Below are 17,012 nucleotides of genomic sequence, written 5' to 3'. Positions count from 1 at the left end.
CTGAGAAATTCAAGCACCCTGACATTCTCTATTATAAATCATTCTTCACAAGTAACTTCAAGCTTTGACCTCAAGTCTGTGCTTCCAAACATGTTATGACTCTAAACAATATAAGTTAAATGAAGCCTTCAATACCTATTTCACAAATGGGGAATCAAAACGGCATGTATAATTTTATTCAGATTGTTTATTTGTTGGGATTTTACTGACTGGAGTCTTCCTCAGAAAAAGACTACAAGTTTCTCAATGCAGTGACAATACTCCTAACAGCAACAGGTGCACAGACAGGCAGGAGAGCAGAGTGCTCAGACTGTCTGGGCTCACATGCCAGCTCCAGCATTCATTTTCCACATCCCACAATGTCTGTGCCTCAGTTTCCTCATCTATAAAATGGGATAATAACAGCAACCCACTGCCATAAGGCTGTAAAGTACACCGTGTGTGGTGCCCAATCTGTGCTGCGTTAGTGAGTTTACTGAATTTTTGCTCTTTACATCACATCTGCCATTCCACTGAATCACAGTCTTAATAAATCAAATGTTGTCATCATTGCACAGATGAGAAAAGACTGGAACAAGTAATGCAGCCAAAATCATGCAGCTAAGGAAGTGATGGAGCTGGGATTCAAATCCAAGTTTGCCTGGTTTTATAGCCCATGGTGTTTTAAACTAAATCTTATCACAATTTTAAACCATACAGGGTTAGGAAAATTCTCTTAAAAATTAATAAAAATAATTTTTTAAAGATCTTTTATTTATTTATTCATGAGAGAGAGAGATTGAGAGAGAGAGAGACAGAGAGGCAGAGACACAGGCAGAGGGAGAAGCAGGCTCCACACTGGGAGCCCGACGTGGGACTCGATCCTGGGTCTCCAGGATCAGGCCCTGGGCTGAAGGTGGTGCTAAACCTGTGGGCCATCAGGGCTGCCCCAATAAAAATACATTTTAAGGATGTGTGAGACATGGCAAAAGGAAACACGGTGTGTGGGGGGGGGCACTGTGCAGATTGCTTTATCTAACAGGCCTTAAAATTTTATAGTGAAGGCTTAAAATCTGGGTTTTAAGCAACACCCCAACTTTTGGGGAACCCTGTCGCATACTCTGCATTTCAGCAGTGACCCTCCTTCCCTGTGCGTGCGCTCTGCAGCATCTGTCGCTGCTCTGAATGGCTGATCATAAGCACCGCTTTAGTCTTCTCAACGCTATTAAGCAGATGGCAGCGCTAAATCCAAATGATGTAGTACATCTCCCTGGTGGACTTTGTTTTCACATACTGCCATTATTCTGCAATTCCTCAGTGATAAATCTCATGTATTCTCAAGAACATGAAAGAGTGAACTGACAGTGGCAACTGATTTATTGCCACTAGCCTGTGTCTGCCCCACTCCTGTGTTCCCACGCACCCGTAAAGATCATGCATGAAGATTCCACATGGTGAATGCAAGAGGTGGGTATTCTCCACATTTATAGGGACAGGTTTTTTTTTTTTAATTGTTGCCTCCAAGTTGAGCAGAAGAGCATGGGCTTGAGCTCTAAGAGGACTGGGTATGAGGCTTGACTTTGGACAGGCTCACATTCTCTGAGTCTCACTTTCCTTATTTGTTAAAGTAAGGCCTGACCATCTGAGAGGTTCTGGGGGATAAAACAAAACGGCAGGCATACGGACATCTGATACAGTAGTGAACACTTCCTAAGTACTCAACTGATATTTGATTTCTTCAAACTGTGCTAATAACTTAATGAATCTGGAAATTCTTTCTTTATTTTTTATTAATTTAATTCTAAGGAATTTCCTGCTGAAGCTATAAAACTTCTTGGCTTGCTTTCAATACGGTCAAGGTTCAAGTTTAGGAACTCCAAGGGAGGCCTGATCATGGCTCAGATTCACTGACCACCCTTCCCATTTCGGCAGTGGCACACTAACGGCTGGCAGTTACCCAGTCAACAAAGGCAGAGTGTAGCGTTGGCCACACTGCAGTCCCTCCTGGACCGCTGGCAGCACTTGTCACCCCTCTGCACCACTCAGCCTACCAGGACTTAACATTACTCTCTGTATTGACTTTATTTCCATTTCAATGCATCATAATTGAATTATAGCAATAAATAAAAAAATCATGTGCTTGACACACTAAGTATATTTTCCTAGTAACTTTAAAATCTATCATTAGAACTGTAAAAAAAAAAAAAAGGTCTGCCTGTGTGCCATCTGAAACCACGCTGTGAGACATCAGTGGTAGGTGTGTGACTCCTGGAAAGACACTCCTATAACAGAAAGAAAATGGACTGAAATCAATAGTCACCAAGTGGGTAGACTTGGGCCACTTATTAAATCTTTCTCTGGGTGTCAGTGTCCTCAAGAATAAAATGGGGATGACCATTTCCACCTGTTGAGGTTAAAGTTAGTATCTGAGGAGACAGACATCACACACACATGCATCTGTCTTAGTGTAACCAATACTCTGCACTGGAGGGTCAGTGTGTAATGACGATCCTCAGTGCAATTCTTGTACCTGCCAACACTCCTGCCTGCTCCTCCCTTCCCCTTCCCCTTCTAGGCACTGGTTTCACCTTTTCACGACAGTCCTCCCTCCTTTCTTTCTTACCTCAGAGTCCTTGGCTGAGAATTACGGAAGCTATGGGTTTACAGTATAATTTGGGCTGGTATCTCTGCTTTTCACCAATGTCTACACAATACAGGCTGGATGTGTTTGTTTGTTGCCAGCTTACACGGCTCAGTTGGTGCTAAGAGGCATCATCAGTGGTTGTGCAGCAAGCAGACAAAATCCCAGAGGAGCAGACTAGGTAAAAGTATACTTGACAGAAATTTTACGAGGCAGAATTAACAATCTCTTAATCCATGCCAAACCATCACTGATTTTCAAAGTCCAAGACAGGCAACAATGACACCACATGGCAAATGTCTTCTGAAAAACAGTTTTACTGATGTTTAAACGGTGACAACTTAAGTTAAACAACAGGTCACCGTTTCCAAAATGGAAATTCCAAATCCTCTTCCAACCTCTGCAGTCGGCTCTTGAGAAGGCATTGCAGGACATACAATCCTAAAGCTGCCAACAGAAGCAACAGCAGCGAGGTGGCAGGCATATGGCAAGGTTAAATCGTGTCTCATTGCTTTCCTTGGAATTGGTATTTGAAAAAAAACCAAGAGTACTCATAGCTTCTGGCTGCGTTCATCACCCTGCCTATCTGGATAAAGGGGTGAGGTGTTGTTTTACATTGCAATCCTTCAACTTCTGTGGGTGGGAAACTCACCGTGTTGTTGGGTGCTGCAAAAATTGGAGATAACTGTATAGAAAGAACATAGATGCTGAGTGCTAAACTCAACAGATACTCCAAAACCAGCAGCTATTATTCCTAATTCCTTTTTTTTTTTCTTCAGAAATTTTAAGTGCTTTCACAGAGATTTTGGAAGATGGAATGAAATATGTACTTGAAAGTACAGTCAAACCACAAAGCTCTTGGGAAACTGATAGGTCGTATTAAACTCATCTAGAAACTCACTATCCTCACCGCACAGCCATCCACTTATGCTCAGGGGTATTAACACTTTTTTGAAACGCTTTTTGTTCTACTTTCTTTGTGTTCACAGTAGGAAACAAATATTCCTTTGAGAATTTACAATTATTAGACACACATACTAAGATACTGTGATTTTTTAAGGAAAATTATAAGGTTGTAAACATGATGATAGAAAAATGATGATTACATTAAACCTCTTAATGTATTTTCTCCTCACATAGTTACCTTTTTGTGTGTAAGAGCACTTGGAATCCAGTCTCCCAGCAAACTTCCCAAATCCAATATAGTGTCATTACCTGTGGTCATCATGCTACCCAGCTGCAACTATTGTAGGATTATAAATAAAACATCCAATAAAGACTGAATTCTATTTAATTTACAACAAAATGGATATATTTACAAATGGTTTCTGAGAGTTGAAATTAGGACTTCTGTGAAGTCTCAAGTCATGTCAGGGCAGGGGCAGGTTTCTGAAGGCTGAGGCCATTTATCACCTGCTCATTTTATTCACCATAGTGACTCAGGAGGGGTGTCTAAAGAAATCAATCAATAACTATTTCTGAGCCAATGTATATTTGAACAATCCCAATATTATAAAGAATAGTTCGTATTTCTTTTCACAGCAATTGTGTTGACAGCTTGCTACTCATTAAATGTGTGAAGTTAGAGAAACAATGCTTTGTTTTATACTACAATATTAGCACTATCAAGGTCATTACAAAAATCAATGGGGAAATGTAGCTGAACTCTACCGAATCTTCTATCACTCTGCAGGGATTCTCATTTGTACTCTAATTTAAATACAAGGTATTTGAAAATTGGGAGAAAAAATTCCTAATTTGTAAAACCTCCTGAGAGAAACTGCTGTTTCTGCTACAAAACGGTGCCATAAAATGATTACAGCTTATAAAGTTTAAATGTCATTACTGAAAGGGACCCGTGCACACAGCAGGTAACAATGCCCAACGGCCAGCCATATATGGGCCTGCTGTCTTGCCCTATTTTGTTTTCAAGTGGGTTACGGCTGCTCAGTTTGCTAATCCCAGGCCATCCCAGGGGACGCAGCCTCCACAGGGTCCCCTCTCGCTTCTCATTCTCCCTGTAAATCACTTACTCACACATCCTTCCAGATCTTCTAGTGCCTTCCCTACGTGAATGAGAAGCAGAGTGATTTAGAACTGGGGAAGGAGGGCAGGAACTAGGATTTACTAGTACAATGTGCTAACCGCCTTACACACTGCCCTGCCTTACACACTCTGCTACCTTACACACCGCCCTAACTGCCTTACACACTGCCCTGCCTTACACATCACCCTGCCTTACACACTGCCCTGCCTTACACACTGCCCTAACTGCCTTACACACTGCCCTTCCTTAGCACACTATGCTACCTTACATACTGCCCTAACTGCCTTACACACTGCCCTAACTGCCTTACACACTGACCTGCCTTACACACTATGCTACCTTACACACTGCCCTGTGTGTAACTGCCTTACGCACTGCCCTAACTGCCTTACACACTGCCCTTCCTTAGCACACTATGCTACCTTACACACTGCCCTAACTGCCTTACACACTGCCCTAACTGCCTTACACACTGACCTGCCTTACACACTATGCTACCTTACACACTGCCCTGTGTGTAACTGCCTTACGCACTGCCCTAACTGCCTTACACACTGCCCTGCCTTACACACTATGCTACCTTACACACTGCCCTAACTGCCTTATACACCGCCCTGCCTTACACACTGCCCTAACTGCTTATACACCACCCTAACTGCCTTAGACACTGCCCTGTCTTATACACCACCCTAACTGCCTTATACACCACCCTAACTGCCTTATATACCACCCTCACTGCCTTACACATTGTCCTGCCTTACACACTGCCCTAACTGCCTTACACAACACCCTAACTGCCTTACACACCACCCTGCCTTACACACCATCCTAACTGCCTTATACACCACCCTAACTGCCTTACACACTGCCCTTCCTTACACACTGTCCTAACTGCCTTACACAAATTACCCTATTAATTCTCTCACGGAAAAGACACTATGGAGGACATGCTCCCCACATCCTGCAAACGTTCCCAGAGACTGTGGGCTTTCCTGTCTCATTCAACTTTCAGGCTGACCATCTAAAGAAGAAATAGAGGTCTACATTTTAGAAAGTGAGGCTTAGAGAGGTCAAATAACTTGCCCAAAGCCACATAACCAGCAAAAATTAAACTGGGGTCTAAATATAGGTTGGCCAGAAGATATCCAAAAGTTTTTGATAACACATCTGTATCAGAAAGAAAACCATTTTTGATCTTATTACTGCAACTGTTTATATGTAACACATGCACTAGAGTATTAACAGATTATATTTATATACAACACAAAACATGGAAATAGAAATTTTAAAAGATGAATATGGGTTGACCCTCCCTAATTTTCTTTCTGCACCTGGTGAGTTGACTTGCTTACCCCAAGGGGTAAGGGGGTGCCTTAATCAGGAGATACTACACTGTGCTGCTGTGCCAGAGAGTGAGCCAGAGTCTTTAACTCTGCATTATCCAAGAGAGATTTGTAATTTGACATTCTCTAGTAGCCAAAGAAAGGAAGAAAGAAAGAAAGAAAGAAAGAAAGAAAGAAAGAAAGAAAGAAAGAAAAAGAAAGGAAGGAAGGAAGGAAGAGAGAAAGAAAGAGAGAAAGAGAGAAAGAAAGAAAGAAGAAAGAAAAGAAAGAGAAAAAAGAAAAGAAAGAAAGAAAGAAAGAAAGAAAGAAAAAGAAAGAAAGAAAGAAAGAAAGAAAGAAAGAAAGAAAGAAAGAAAGAAAGAAAAAGAAAGAAAGAAAGAAAGAAAGAAAGAGGTAAAACTAATTTTAGTAATAGGGTTATTTTATATTCTTTATATCATGCTCAGTCTTGGACCCTGGTGTGTATCCTGCACGTCCGGCTCATCCCAATCTGCATGAGCCACATTTCAAGGTTCAACAGCCACATGAGCTAGTGGCTACCACGGTGGACAGTGCAGCTGAACCTCTGCTCATGCTCTTTCTTCCACACCATGATGTGTCAAAGAATATTTTCAGAATAGCTCTATACTCTCAAAGCAGACCAGGTAAAGAATTCTGCAGTAATACTGAACCTTACAACTATAGCACAGAATGGGCTTTCAAGTTCTGATTGAGAGAATTATTGAAGTACGAAATTAATTTTACAGAAACTGAAGTGTCAAAATCAAGGAATTGTAGATTACAGATCATTGAGTGCTACAAGGCATTATCTATTAGTGAATATTAAGGCTGCAGGCTCCTTGAGAGTGTGGCAGTTCAGCTATATGCTGAAAAGATCTAATGTAAAATGGGAAAAATAAGGCTCCTAATTTCATTAGTCCTGGTTTACAACATCAATACACAGCACAAATGAAATTTTAGGTTTGATTAAGGTAGTCCAAGTCTGATAAGGCAACCCTTCCAGTTCAGATGGAGGCCTAATTCCTATGGGCTTCTAAAGCATCACAAAGTATCAGATTTTTGAATACTGTATATGGGAAATACTAATAGGAATTCATTCCAGCCACTGAAATCAAAGCCACGACGAGACGAGAGTGGAGAGACAATGGGACAAAGGACAAAAAGAATGTGGGGCCAAGCTGAGTCTGGACCACTGCTCTGTCTTTTGAGTGTGGATGACCCACTTAACTTCTCTGAACCTGTATATAAGGGGATGACATGTTTAGACTTGAATTCTGCAACATTTCAGGGCATGTCAAGAGGGGAGACAGGATGAGAGCAGCAGGCACACAGTAAATGTACAACAGCTGAAGGTGGTGGTGGTGGTGATTTCCATGTTAATATTATCTGTTCCTAGAGAGGATTTGAAAGTTTGCTACCCTAACTGGTGTAGAGTGGATTTCTAATTCTGAGACACAGAGTGTTGTGTTTAAACCAGTGTTCTAATATGTGCATGTTATGGGCTGGATTGGGTCCCCCACTCAGAGCATATGTTGAAGCCCCACTTGCCTCCAGGACCTCCAAATGGGATTGTATTTGGAGACAGAGCCCTTAAAGAGGTGATTCAGTTAAAGTGAGGCTGCATGTGGGTCCTAATCCAATCTGACTGGCACCATCAGAAGAGAGGAAACGTGGACACATGTGGAGGTACCAGGGATGCACATGCACAGGGGAAGGACCACATGAGGCCACACAGAGGAGGTGCCATTCACAGGCCACAGGAAGAAGCCTCAGAAAACACCAAATCCACGAATACCTAGACTTTGGACTTCTACTAGCCTCTGTAACTGTGAGGAAATAAAATTCCGTTGCTTAAGCCACCTGGGCTGTGGTAATTTGTTACAGTAACTCTCGCAAACTCATACAGTGCACAGAACCATCTTTTCAGCCTGCCCCACAGTACAGCCACTTCCCTTGGGTTTACAGTGGACCGGCTGCTTCATGGCACCTGTGACGCTTGGTAGGGGTGAGTTAGGACATGTGCAGCCACAGACCTGGGTGCAAAGCCTGCTCCTCTGCTCATAAGTGGCGTGATCCTAGGCAAGTTCCCTAATTCTTATAAATCACAGTTTCCTTCTTCTGTGAAAAGACTGATGTTTATGTCACAGGTCATGAGGATTAAACGAATACTCAGCATACCTAACAAAGAGTGGCTTCTACATTTGTCAACGTGGGCAATTCTCATGTGATTCTCTGTCCTCCTTCAGGTGTGACGGGTTTCAACACTGAAAAGATCACTTCAAAGAAGGCAGACTGGCTGTCAGACAAGATGTCTCTTTAAGTGAGTCTTCCCTGACATTTAAAGGCCTTATAATGTACCAGCCTCTTAATTGGCCTCTGCCTCTCGGCTTACCACCTGCCCGTCCAGCCCCTCCACTGCCAAGAAATGACTCTGAATCCAAGCGGAAACGTAGCAGCCCTGGCCTGTAGCCCTTCCGGGCTCCGTAGTGCTCCTGCGTGCTGCCTGCAGCCCTGAGCCTCAGTGCCCATGTGGCACCTCTCACCTTATCTCCCTCCCGTGCAGCACCCTTCCCAGCTCTACAGATGAAGTGCAGTTCCACCAGCACGGCCCGTACCCTGCCATTCCAGCTCTGTGAAATGCCCTTCCCTGTTCGTCCCCCTAGTGACTCCCACTCCCCTTTTGCTTTACTCAGTGAAATGTCCTCAGGATTCTCAGCCAGACTTTAGCACTGGCTTCTTCTGGAAATACTGAATTGTTCCTCAGACCTCTCAATGATAACATCACACTGCTTTTTGAGCGAATGTTTCCTTCTAGCCTATGAGTTTTTCAAAGAAAGGGTCTCTGTCTCAATAATCTTTGTATTCCAAACATCAAGCATGGAGCCCAACACAGATGGACATTTAGTAGTGCAGGCTGAATAAATGATTGAAGGAGTGAATGCTTGTGATCTAGCATATTAATAATGGTACCAACCATCATTATTATTATCATGATCACAGCTTAAAGTGGAAAGGCTATAAGCTTTCTAAGTCTGAGCTCACATTCTGGATTGGTCATTGACTTCTCTGGGCCCTCATCTCATCAACTGTAAAATAGAGATACATTAACCCCTGCTGTTACCATTCAAATTAGACATGTGAGTAAAGGTTCCATGTGGGATTTCTGGCAAATACTTCATCCTGTGCTCTGGGTTCCTTTTCTTCATCTCCACAGGGGTAACAGTGCCACATGCCTGATAAAGTGGCCTGGACACTTACATGCGATACTGTATGTGAAGTCCTGGCTAGCACCAGCTAGTACCAGTCCTCATAGGGTGTCCCAAGACTGTCAAGGATACAAACACAATGTGCCAGCCTTCCATTCCGAAAGACCAATTGAGAGTCCAAGTCTGAAGGTTCTTAATTGTTACAAGTTATATGAGAAAAATTCTGACATGAGCCAAAAAGAACCGTGTCAATCTTGGTACTAGAACTGCATAATGGTAGCTACTGATTCAAAGTTGCCTGGCACCATATGAGTTCAGAGGTGAATTTATACTTCATCAAAACAACCATACAGTCCATATTTTTTATGCTTAATAAAGACAATATTTTGTTTTGTATATATGTCTTTGTCTTCCACTTAGAATTTTGAACATAAAGGAAGAGGTTTCTAGGCATTTAGGAAAACATTCTGAACAGGAATAAACACTGATTTCATATATCAGTGAACATCAAGGTATATTACCACAAGAGGTAACTATCAAGCTCTGTTTTGCCTCTGATAACACTTATTTCTGGGTAAACACCTCTTTAGAAAATGAATTGGAGCTAACTCATTATTCACAAATAGGAATTTGAAATTGTTAGAAAACAGGATCACTGCTGCTAAGAAACAGAAACCTTATCTGAATGCCAAACAAAACTTCTGGGGCTTTCCACCTCAGGCACTGACAATGTAGGATATTTACATATTGCTGATGTGATTTTGGGCCTTAGGACTTGGATGGCCACAGACTTTGTAGACACTGTTCCTCCTTAGAATATATTGAACACTAAGTTAAATTTTTAGGGTAAAAAAAAAATTCAATTTTATTTTTCAAGTCTCATTATTTTAATACTATGATAAATTTGGGGGGAATAATATGTACTAGTTGGTTAAGACAGAGAGTGCTTCTCCAATTAAAAAAACAAAAAACAATGCAAACCAAGTCACATTACCCTTGCTGCCTGGTTATCCCCATTTCCCAGAGTACACATATGTGGATGGGCAAAAGTGGTTAACAGGGTAATCAGAGATCAACTCTTACCTTTGGGCAGGGGTGCTATAGCTGTTATCATAGGAATCATAACTCTGTTCATCATAAGCAGTGCCATATCCATCATCATAGTCCTAAAGTAAAACAGGAGAAGTACAAAGAAAGGTCAGAAAAGTTTCTGGAAAAAAAGGACCACTCTTCTTTTAGTGACTGTTTATTAATCCAGCTAACATTTAAATATATATCTAGGTATAGCGTAAAGAAAAATATAAAACTGATGTCAGTGAAAATGATGAGTAAGAACCTTCAAAATTTTCTCTACTACAGCAAAAAGAAACTGGCAAATATTGTCAGAATCAACATTTTCAAAACTCTGAAAATTAACAAAAGGTTTGCAGAGATCTAAGGAGCACTCATTTTTAAAAGCTTGTCTGAATCTTGGGTGAGCTCTGGGATGTTTTAATGAGTCCTTTTCCCTTTTCCCACCCACCACTCCCAGCTCTGCAGGAGCCCTGACCACCAACAGCTGTAACCATAGTGGACCTCAGTAGGCTGGGAGCCACTGGAGGAAGCAGAGAAGGGTGGAGCTCTTTCAAAACCTCATTCTTAGAGGATTGCATTTGACGTGACTTGGAGCTCATTCAGTGCAAAAAGCCTTTTCCCTGGGGGTATTCAAAGAAAATAATCAGAGGCAATTATATAAGATTTCAGCTGCTTGAGGCAGTAGAGCAAACAATAGTCTAATCAAAAGCCAGTAAGAGAAGTGGGAGGATGAGATATCCATTTGCCCTTTAAATAGCTCTGACATACTCCTGGGAATCTAGAAGGCTGTGTGCCTGCACCGTACCAGGTAGATGCCCAGGGCAAACCTGGGAAGGCCTTGAACTCTCTCCTCAGGATGACCTGTAAGTACAACACAAGAAGGAAAGGCAAGGCCAAGGAAAGAGTTGTAAATCAACTGGCTGAGTCTTAACGACTTGTTCCAATATGATAAGGACTTAGTTTCCAGGCATTCAATAAAATCTCTGCCCAATCATTAGCTGACCACTAAGGTAAGAGGAGACACATGTCTGTGACAACACATAATAAACTTTACAATATTAGTTTGGAAAAGTCACTAAATATGAAAGAAAAACAAAAAATACTAGTAGGAAGGAGAATTTGACTTCTACAGTTGCTACATTAAATTAAATATCTCCAGTTAAAACAATTAAGTGATAGGGCAGCCCGGGTGGCTCAGCGGTTTAGCGCCACCTTCCACCCAGGGCCTGATCCTGGAGACCCAGGATCGAGTCCCACATCAGGCTCCCTGCATGGGGCCTGTTTCTCCCTCTGCTTGTGTCTCTGCCTCTCTCTCTCTCTGTCTCATGAATAAATAAAAAAAAATTTAAAATTAAGTGATATACAAAGAAACATGAAATATGATTCATACACAAGAAAAAAGTAATCAACAGAAACTGTCCCCAAGGAAGCTGAGACACTGGACTTACTAAGCAAAGACTTTAAATCAATTATTTGAAATATATTCAAGAAACTAAAGGGATATTCTGTGTCTAAAGAACTAAAATATGAGAATAATGCCTCACCAAATAGAGAATATATAGAAGATAATAAAGAATCCAAATAAATTCTTGAGTTTTAAAGTATAATAACTGAAATGAAAAATACACCAGAGAGGTTTAACAGCAGATACAACTAGGCAGAAGAGAGAATAAGTGAACCTGAAGGTAGATCAATTGAGGTTATCCAGTTTGAGGAAGAAGATACAAAAGGAAAAATGATAAGGAAAAATGAATAGTGTCTCAGAGACCTGTGGGATACCATCAAACATGAACATACACATAATGAGATACCCAGAAGGAGAGGAAAGTAAGGAGAAAAAAAGATTAAATAGAGAAATAATGGCTAAAAAATTCCTAAATTTGATGAAAACCTTTAATCTCCACATCCAAGAAGCTTAACCAATTTCATGTAGGGTAAGCTCAAAGAGACCCACATGTACATACAACATCATCAAAATGTTGAAAGACAAAGAGAGGATCTTAAGGCAGCAAGAGAGTAGTGGCTCATCATGTGCAATAGATCCTCAGTAAAATCAAAAACTAATTTCTCAAGAAAAAACCATGGAGGCCAAAGACAATGAGATTCCACATTCCAAGTACTAAAAGAAAAAGACTGTCAACTAAGAATTGTATAACCAGCAAAATTATCCTTCAAAATGGAAAAATTAATATATCCTTGGGTAAACAAAACCAAGAATTCATCAGTAGCAGAAATGTTCTACACGAAATACTAAAAGGAGTCCTTGAGGTAAAGTGAAAGGTCATTAAAAAGTAACTTGAATCCGTGAAACATGAAAAAGTAAATAACACTGACACAGCTACTTAGGGAAATACAAAACTATAAATACGTTTTTGCTGTAATTCCTTTTTTCCCTTATTTGATTTAAAAAACAACTGCATGCAATTGTATGCTGATAGGCTTCACACAATGTATGAAGCTGCAACTTGCATGACAGTAACAACACAAAGATGGGCAGGTAAGAACAGAGCTAAAGAGGAACAAAGTTTTTGTGTACTATTAAAATTAAGTTGATATAAGTTATGAAAAAGACTGACCTAAGTTAAAAAGTAAATTGTAATCTGTATGGCAGACTAAGAAAATAATTAAAAAAAAAAAAAAAAAAACAGGAAAAGAGAGGCGCCTGGATGGCTTAGTTGAGCATCCAAGTCTTGGTTTCAGCTCAAGTCAGGATTGCAGGGTTGTGAGGCTGAACCTGCATCAGGCTCTGCTTGAGATTTTCTCTCCCTCTCTTTTCCCCTGTACCCCTCACCCACTCATGCATATGTACTCTCTCTAAAATAAATAAATGAAATCTTAAAAAAAAAAAAAAGAAAGAAAAAGAAATGACAATGGAGTTAAAGTGATGCAATAAAAAGTATCTAACAACAAAAGGAAATAGAAGGTACAAAAAAGACATAAGACACCATGGAAATATATATCCAAAGAGAACTACCATAGTTACATCAATATCAGACAAGACAGAGTTTAAGACAAAACTTATTACCAGAGTAAAAGCACATATAATGATTAAAAAAAGTCCATCAAGATGAAATTATAAAAATGTATGTATACATGTACACATACATAACAACAGACCTCAAAATACATGCAGCAAAAACTGACAGAATTACAGGAAGAAATAGACAATTCAAGAATAGTTGGGAACTTCAATATCACACTTCCAATAATAAAAAGAACACCTAAAAAAATTATTTAAAAACTAAAAAAAGAAACAGAAGATTTCAACAAAAGAAACCAATTATACCTAAGAGACACTCTACCCAGTAAGGTTGGAAAACACATCCTTCTCAATTATACATGGAACTTCCTCCTGGATAGATCATATATCTTCTCAATTCAAAATTTACTACAAAGCTAAGTAATCAAAACAGTAGAGATGCAGATCAACACAAGAGAACAGAAATAAACCCTTATGTTTATGGTTAATTCATTTCCAACAGGGCACCAAGACAATTTGGTGGTGAACAAAATAGTCTTTTCCATAGATAGTGTGGGAATAACTGGATACTCACATAAAAAAGAATGAAGCTTACACCATATACAAAAATTAATACAAAACGCATCATACATCTATGTATCCAAGCTAAAATTACACAACACTTCGAAGACAACACAGGTGTAAATCTTTGTGATTTTGGATTAGTCAGTAGTTTCTTAGATATACCAGGAAAAGCACAAACAGCCAAAGAAAATAAGGGCAAAATAGACTTCATCAAAATTAAAAACTTATGCATCAAAGTACATTATCAAGACAGTGAAAAGACTATCCATAGGATGGAAGAAAATATTTCCCAATCACATATGGTGATAATGGTCTCATATTCAGAATATATGAAGAGCTCTTACATCTCAACAACAAAAAACTCCAACAAGAGCAAAAGCCATCCTCCTGGTGCTACTGGAGATAGGCTTCAAACCAAGGACATTCTGCAGATGTAATAACAAGTGCACTACAGTTATTTTATTTTTTTAAAGATTTATTTATTCATGAGAGAGAGAGAGAGAGAGAGAAGCAGAGACACAGGCAGAGGGAGAAGCAGGTTCCATGCAGGGAGCCTGATGTGGGACTCAATACCATTTCTCCAGGATCATGCCCGGGCTGAAGGTGGCGCTAAAACACTGAGCCACTGGGGCTGCCCAACTACAGTTATTTTAAAAGCATTGTGGAATTCAAAAAGGTCCAAAGAAATGATCATTTTATAAGACTAAATTAAAGATATTGCAATGACATTTATGTCCATGAAAGTATGAATCCTACCCTAAAACTGATTACCAAGTTTCTGGTGTTAGTCAATTACATAGTGACTTTGGATTGATTGGTATTTACTTAATATTTAAATGAGCCTAAATATAACACCTAAGTATTTTGAAACATTGGTATTACCAATGTTAATCAGTGTACTGATTAACACCAGATCTTAGTCAAGGGCTAAGATAACGGTTCTGAAGTTAGATGGGCTTCCATAATTTACTAACAATGATTTCATTAGTAAGGCTCATTCATATATCAGAATCTGTTTCTTTACTTGTGAATTGTGAATCCCTTAAGTTTTTTGAAGGGATGAGAAATTGTGTACACACACATATGTACACATTCCATAAAATGCCTGACATGTATTAAGAACTTTATGAAGGATAGCTCATATAACTATTATCCTAAAGCATTACCCACGAAGACATGGATTTCTAAAATAATACAACTAACAGATGAAGAATATCAGAAGCTACTGCCAGCAAGGGTATGAGCCAAATAACTAACTGGTTTTAAAGTGATTACCTTAGTTTGTTCTCTTTTACAAAGCATCTATGAAACATTAGACCTCGATTTATGTGGCTTAGGAAAACACAAATACCTAAATAGGAAGTTATATTATAATGATTTTCATTTTGTAAAGCAAATATCAATACCAAGAGATGGTACTGTTTCTGTAGGAAAAGGCTTATACATTTTGTACATGATCACCTAATTTTTTAAAAAATGTTCTTTCACAAAGGAGGAACTTAATATTTGTTGAAGAGGTACATGTCCAGTACTTTGAGCACAAGACAGAACAGCATATAAAAAGAATACTCAATAAATAGGGACAGAGGGAGAATAAAAGAATGTAAGAATACAATTAGCACACAGTATATAAACCCCAGTGTTCCTCCCAGTCACCACAGGCAGGTGACTAATGTGGTGATTTCCAATGACCAATGCAAGAAGGAGAAAGCTGTCGGATAGGATACATTCAAAACAACAATAAAATTGATGTGATTTGAATAATAAGTCATATAATGCAGGTATTACCGATAATTCTGGTGAACAAATAAACTAAAAGAAGCTGGTGTTCCTAGTGGAAAGAATAATGTTAAGTTAAATTAAAAAAAAAATACAAACACAAAACACTTCCACTTGCCACCTACCCTGTTCCTGGCACTCTGTTAGACATGATGAATGGAAAAGGACCATCATCGTCTACTCTGGTGTGAGATGGCACAGGAGAGATGACAGATCATTAAAGAGATAATGGTAACGCGATATGGCAAATGCCATGGCAATGGTGAGCGCTGACGTGGCACAAACTTGCCCAAAGGGAAGCGGGAATGGAGAGGGAAGCCTCCCAGAAGTGCCAATGCTAGCACTTAGTTTCAAAAGCCGAGAAAAGCAAAAGCAGCTGTTGAAATGCATTAAAAATAAAAATCAGGCAGAATGAACAGCAGGTGCAAAACAGTAGAGGTACAGACATCTGAGCAGCCTTTCCATCCAGGGAAGCAAGCAGCTTGTTGTGGGTACACTGTAGGATGCAAGCGGAGGAGCAGAGAGTGAGGAGACTGAGTAAACTGAGTAATCCCATGAACCAGATCATGAACGGCCACGTTAAGGAGCATGGACTCAGATTCTGAATGACAAGATCCACCTCGTGGTTTCAAATTCTTCAATTTCAGAGAAGACCAAGGGTGAATCTGGAGGGCCAGACCTGCAACGAGGTCGTCCTGCTGCGCAGTGTGGCAATGCGGAGCTTGTGGTTCTTCAGTAATTTGTTAGGAGCCTGAAAAGAGTGTGGCTTCACCAAGTGGAGAAGTCTACTTCTATGCCTAAAGAATCAAGATTGTAAATGAGTGGAACTTTCTTAAAGAACTAAAACGTTGGGCAGCCCGGGTGGCTCAGCAGTTTAGCGCCGCCTTCAGCCCGGGGTGTGATCCTGGAGACCCGGGATCGAGTCCCACGTTGGGCTCCCTGCGTGGAGCCTGCTTCTCCCTCTGCCTGTGTCTCTCTGCCTGTGTGTGTGTGTCTCTCTCTCTCTCTGTGCGCCTCTCATGAATAAATAAATAAAATCTTCAAAAAAAAAGAACTAAAACATTAAGTGCTATACTATTTTAACCCTACAGTTAGGTCATTCATTCCTTGTTCAATTATTCTGACAGATACGACAATGCTAGAAATTTACTTGAATTTTCAAATTGTTTAGGTCATTGAATTATTGACTTCCATATTCTTACACGGAAGATTTTAAAAGATTAAAATTGCAATTCTCACATAATTTCTTTCATGATGATTTCACAGGTGGCCTTGGCCATGGGGGCACACCTCCTCCCATTACAAAAATTGTCTGTTCGATGGACACTTGAAAAATACCAGGAAATGTGAAGAAGAGTGTGACAGGAGAGAAGGAGGAAAAGCTCAGTGTAGGTGCAAG

At 40.1% G+C, this 17,012-nt stretch overlaps 1 protein-coding gene and 1 long non-coding RNA gene across 10 annotated transcripts in view; one reads left to right on the top strand and one right to left on the bottom strand.

Moving 5' to 3' along the window:
• KHDRBS3 (KH RNA binding domain containing, signal transduction associated 3) overlaps positions 1-17,012 on the bottom strand; it is a 185,657-nt gene that overhangs the window by 34,144 nt on the left and 134,501 nt on the right. For 7 of the 9 annotated variants that reach the window (XM_077847354.1, XM_077847348.1, XM_077847350.1 and 4 more), the window contains exon 7: positions 10,300-10,382. In XM_077847354.1, the coding sequence (XP_077703480.1) occupies positions 10,300-10,382 (83 nt within the window). Of the gene's footprint in view, positions 1-2,919; positions 3,147-3,177; positions 3,306-10,299; positions 10,383-17,012 lie in introns of those variants that run through there. The other 2 variants (XM_077847358.1, XM_077847357.1) reach the window with 2 other exon arrangements.
• On the top strand, positions 9,664-17,001 carry LOC144283361 (uncharacterized). Its single transcript, XR_013351890.1, has 2 exons — positions 9,664-9,745; positions 16,880-17,001. It is a non-coding gene; the product is annotated as an uncharacterized LOC144283361 (long non-coding RNA).

The sequence above is a fragment of the Canis aureus genome, chromosome 14 (assembly GCF_053574225.1).
Source record: "Canis aureus isolate CA01 chromosome 14, VMU_Caureus_v.1.0, whole genome shotgun sequence".
Classification (NCBI taxonomy): domain Eukaryota; kingdom Metazoa; phylum Chordata; class Mammalia; order Carnivora; family Canidae; genus Canis; species Canis aureus.
This window is presented reverse-complemented; position numbering and strand designations above follow the sequence as displayed.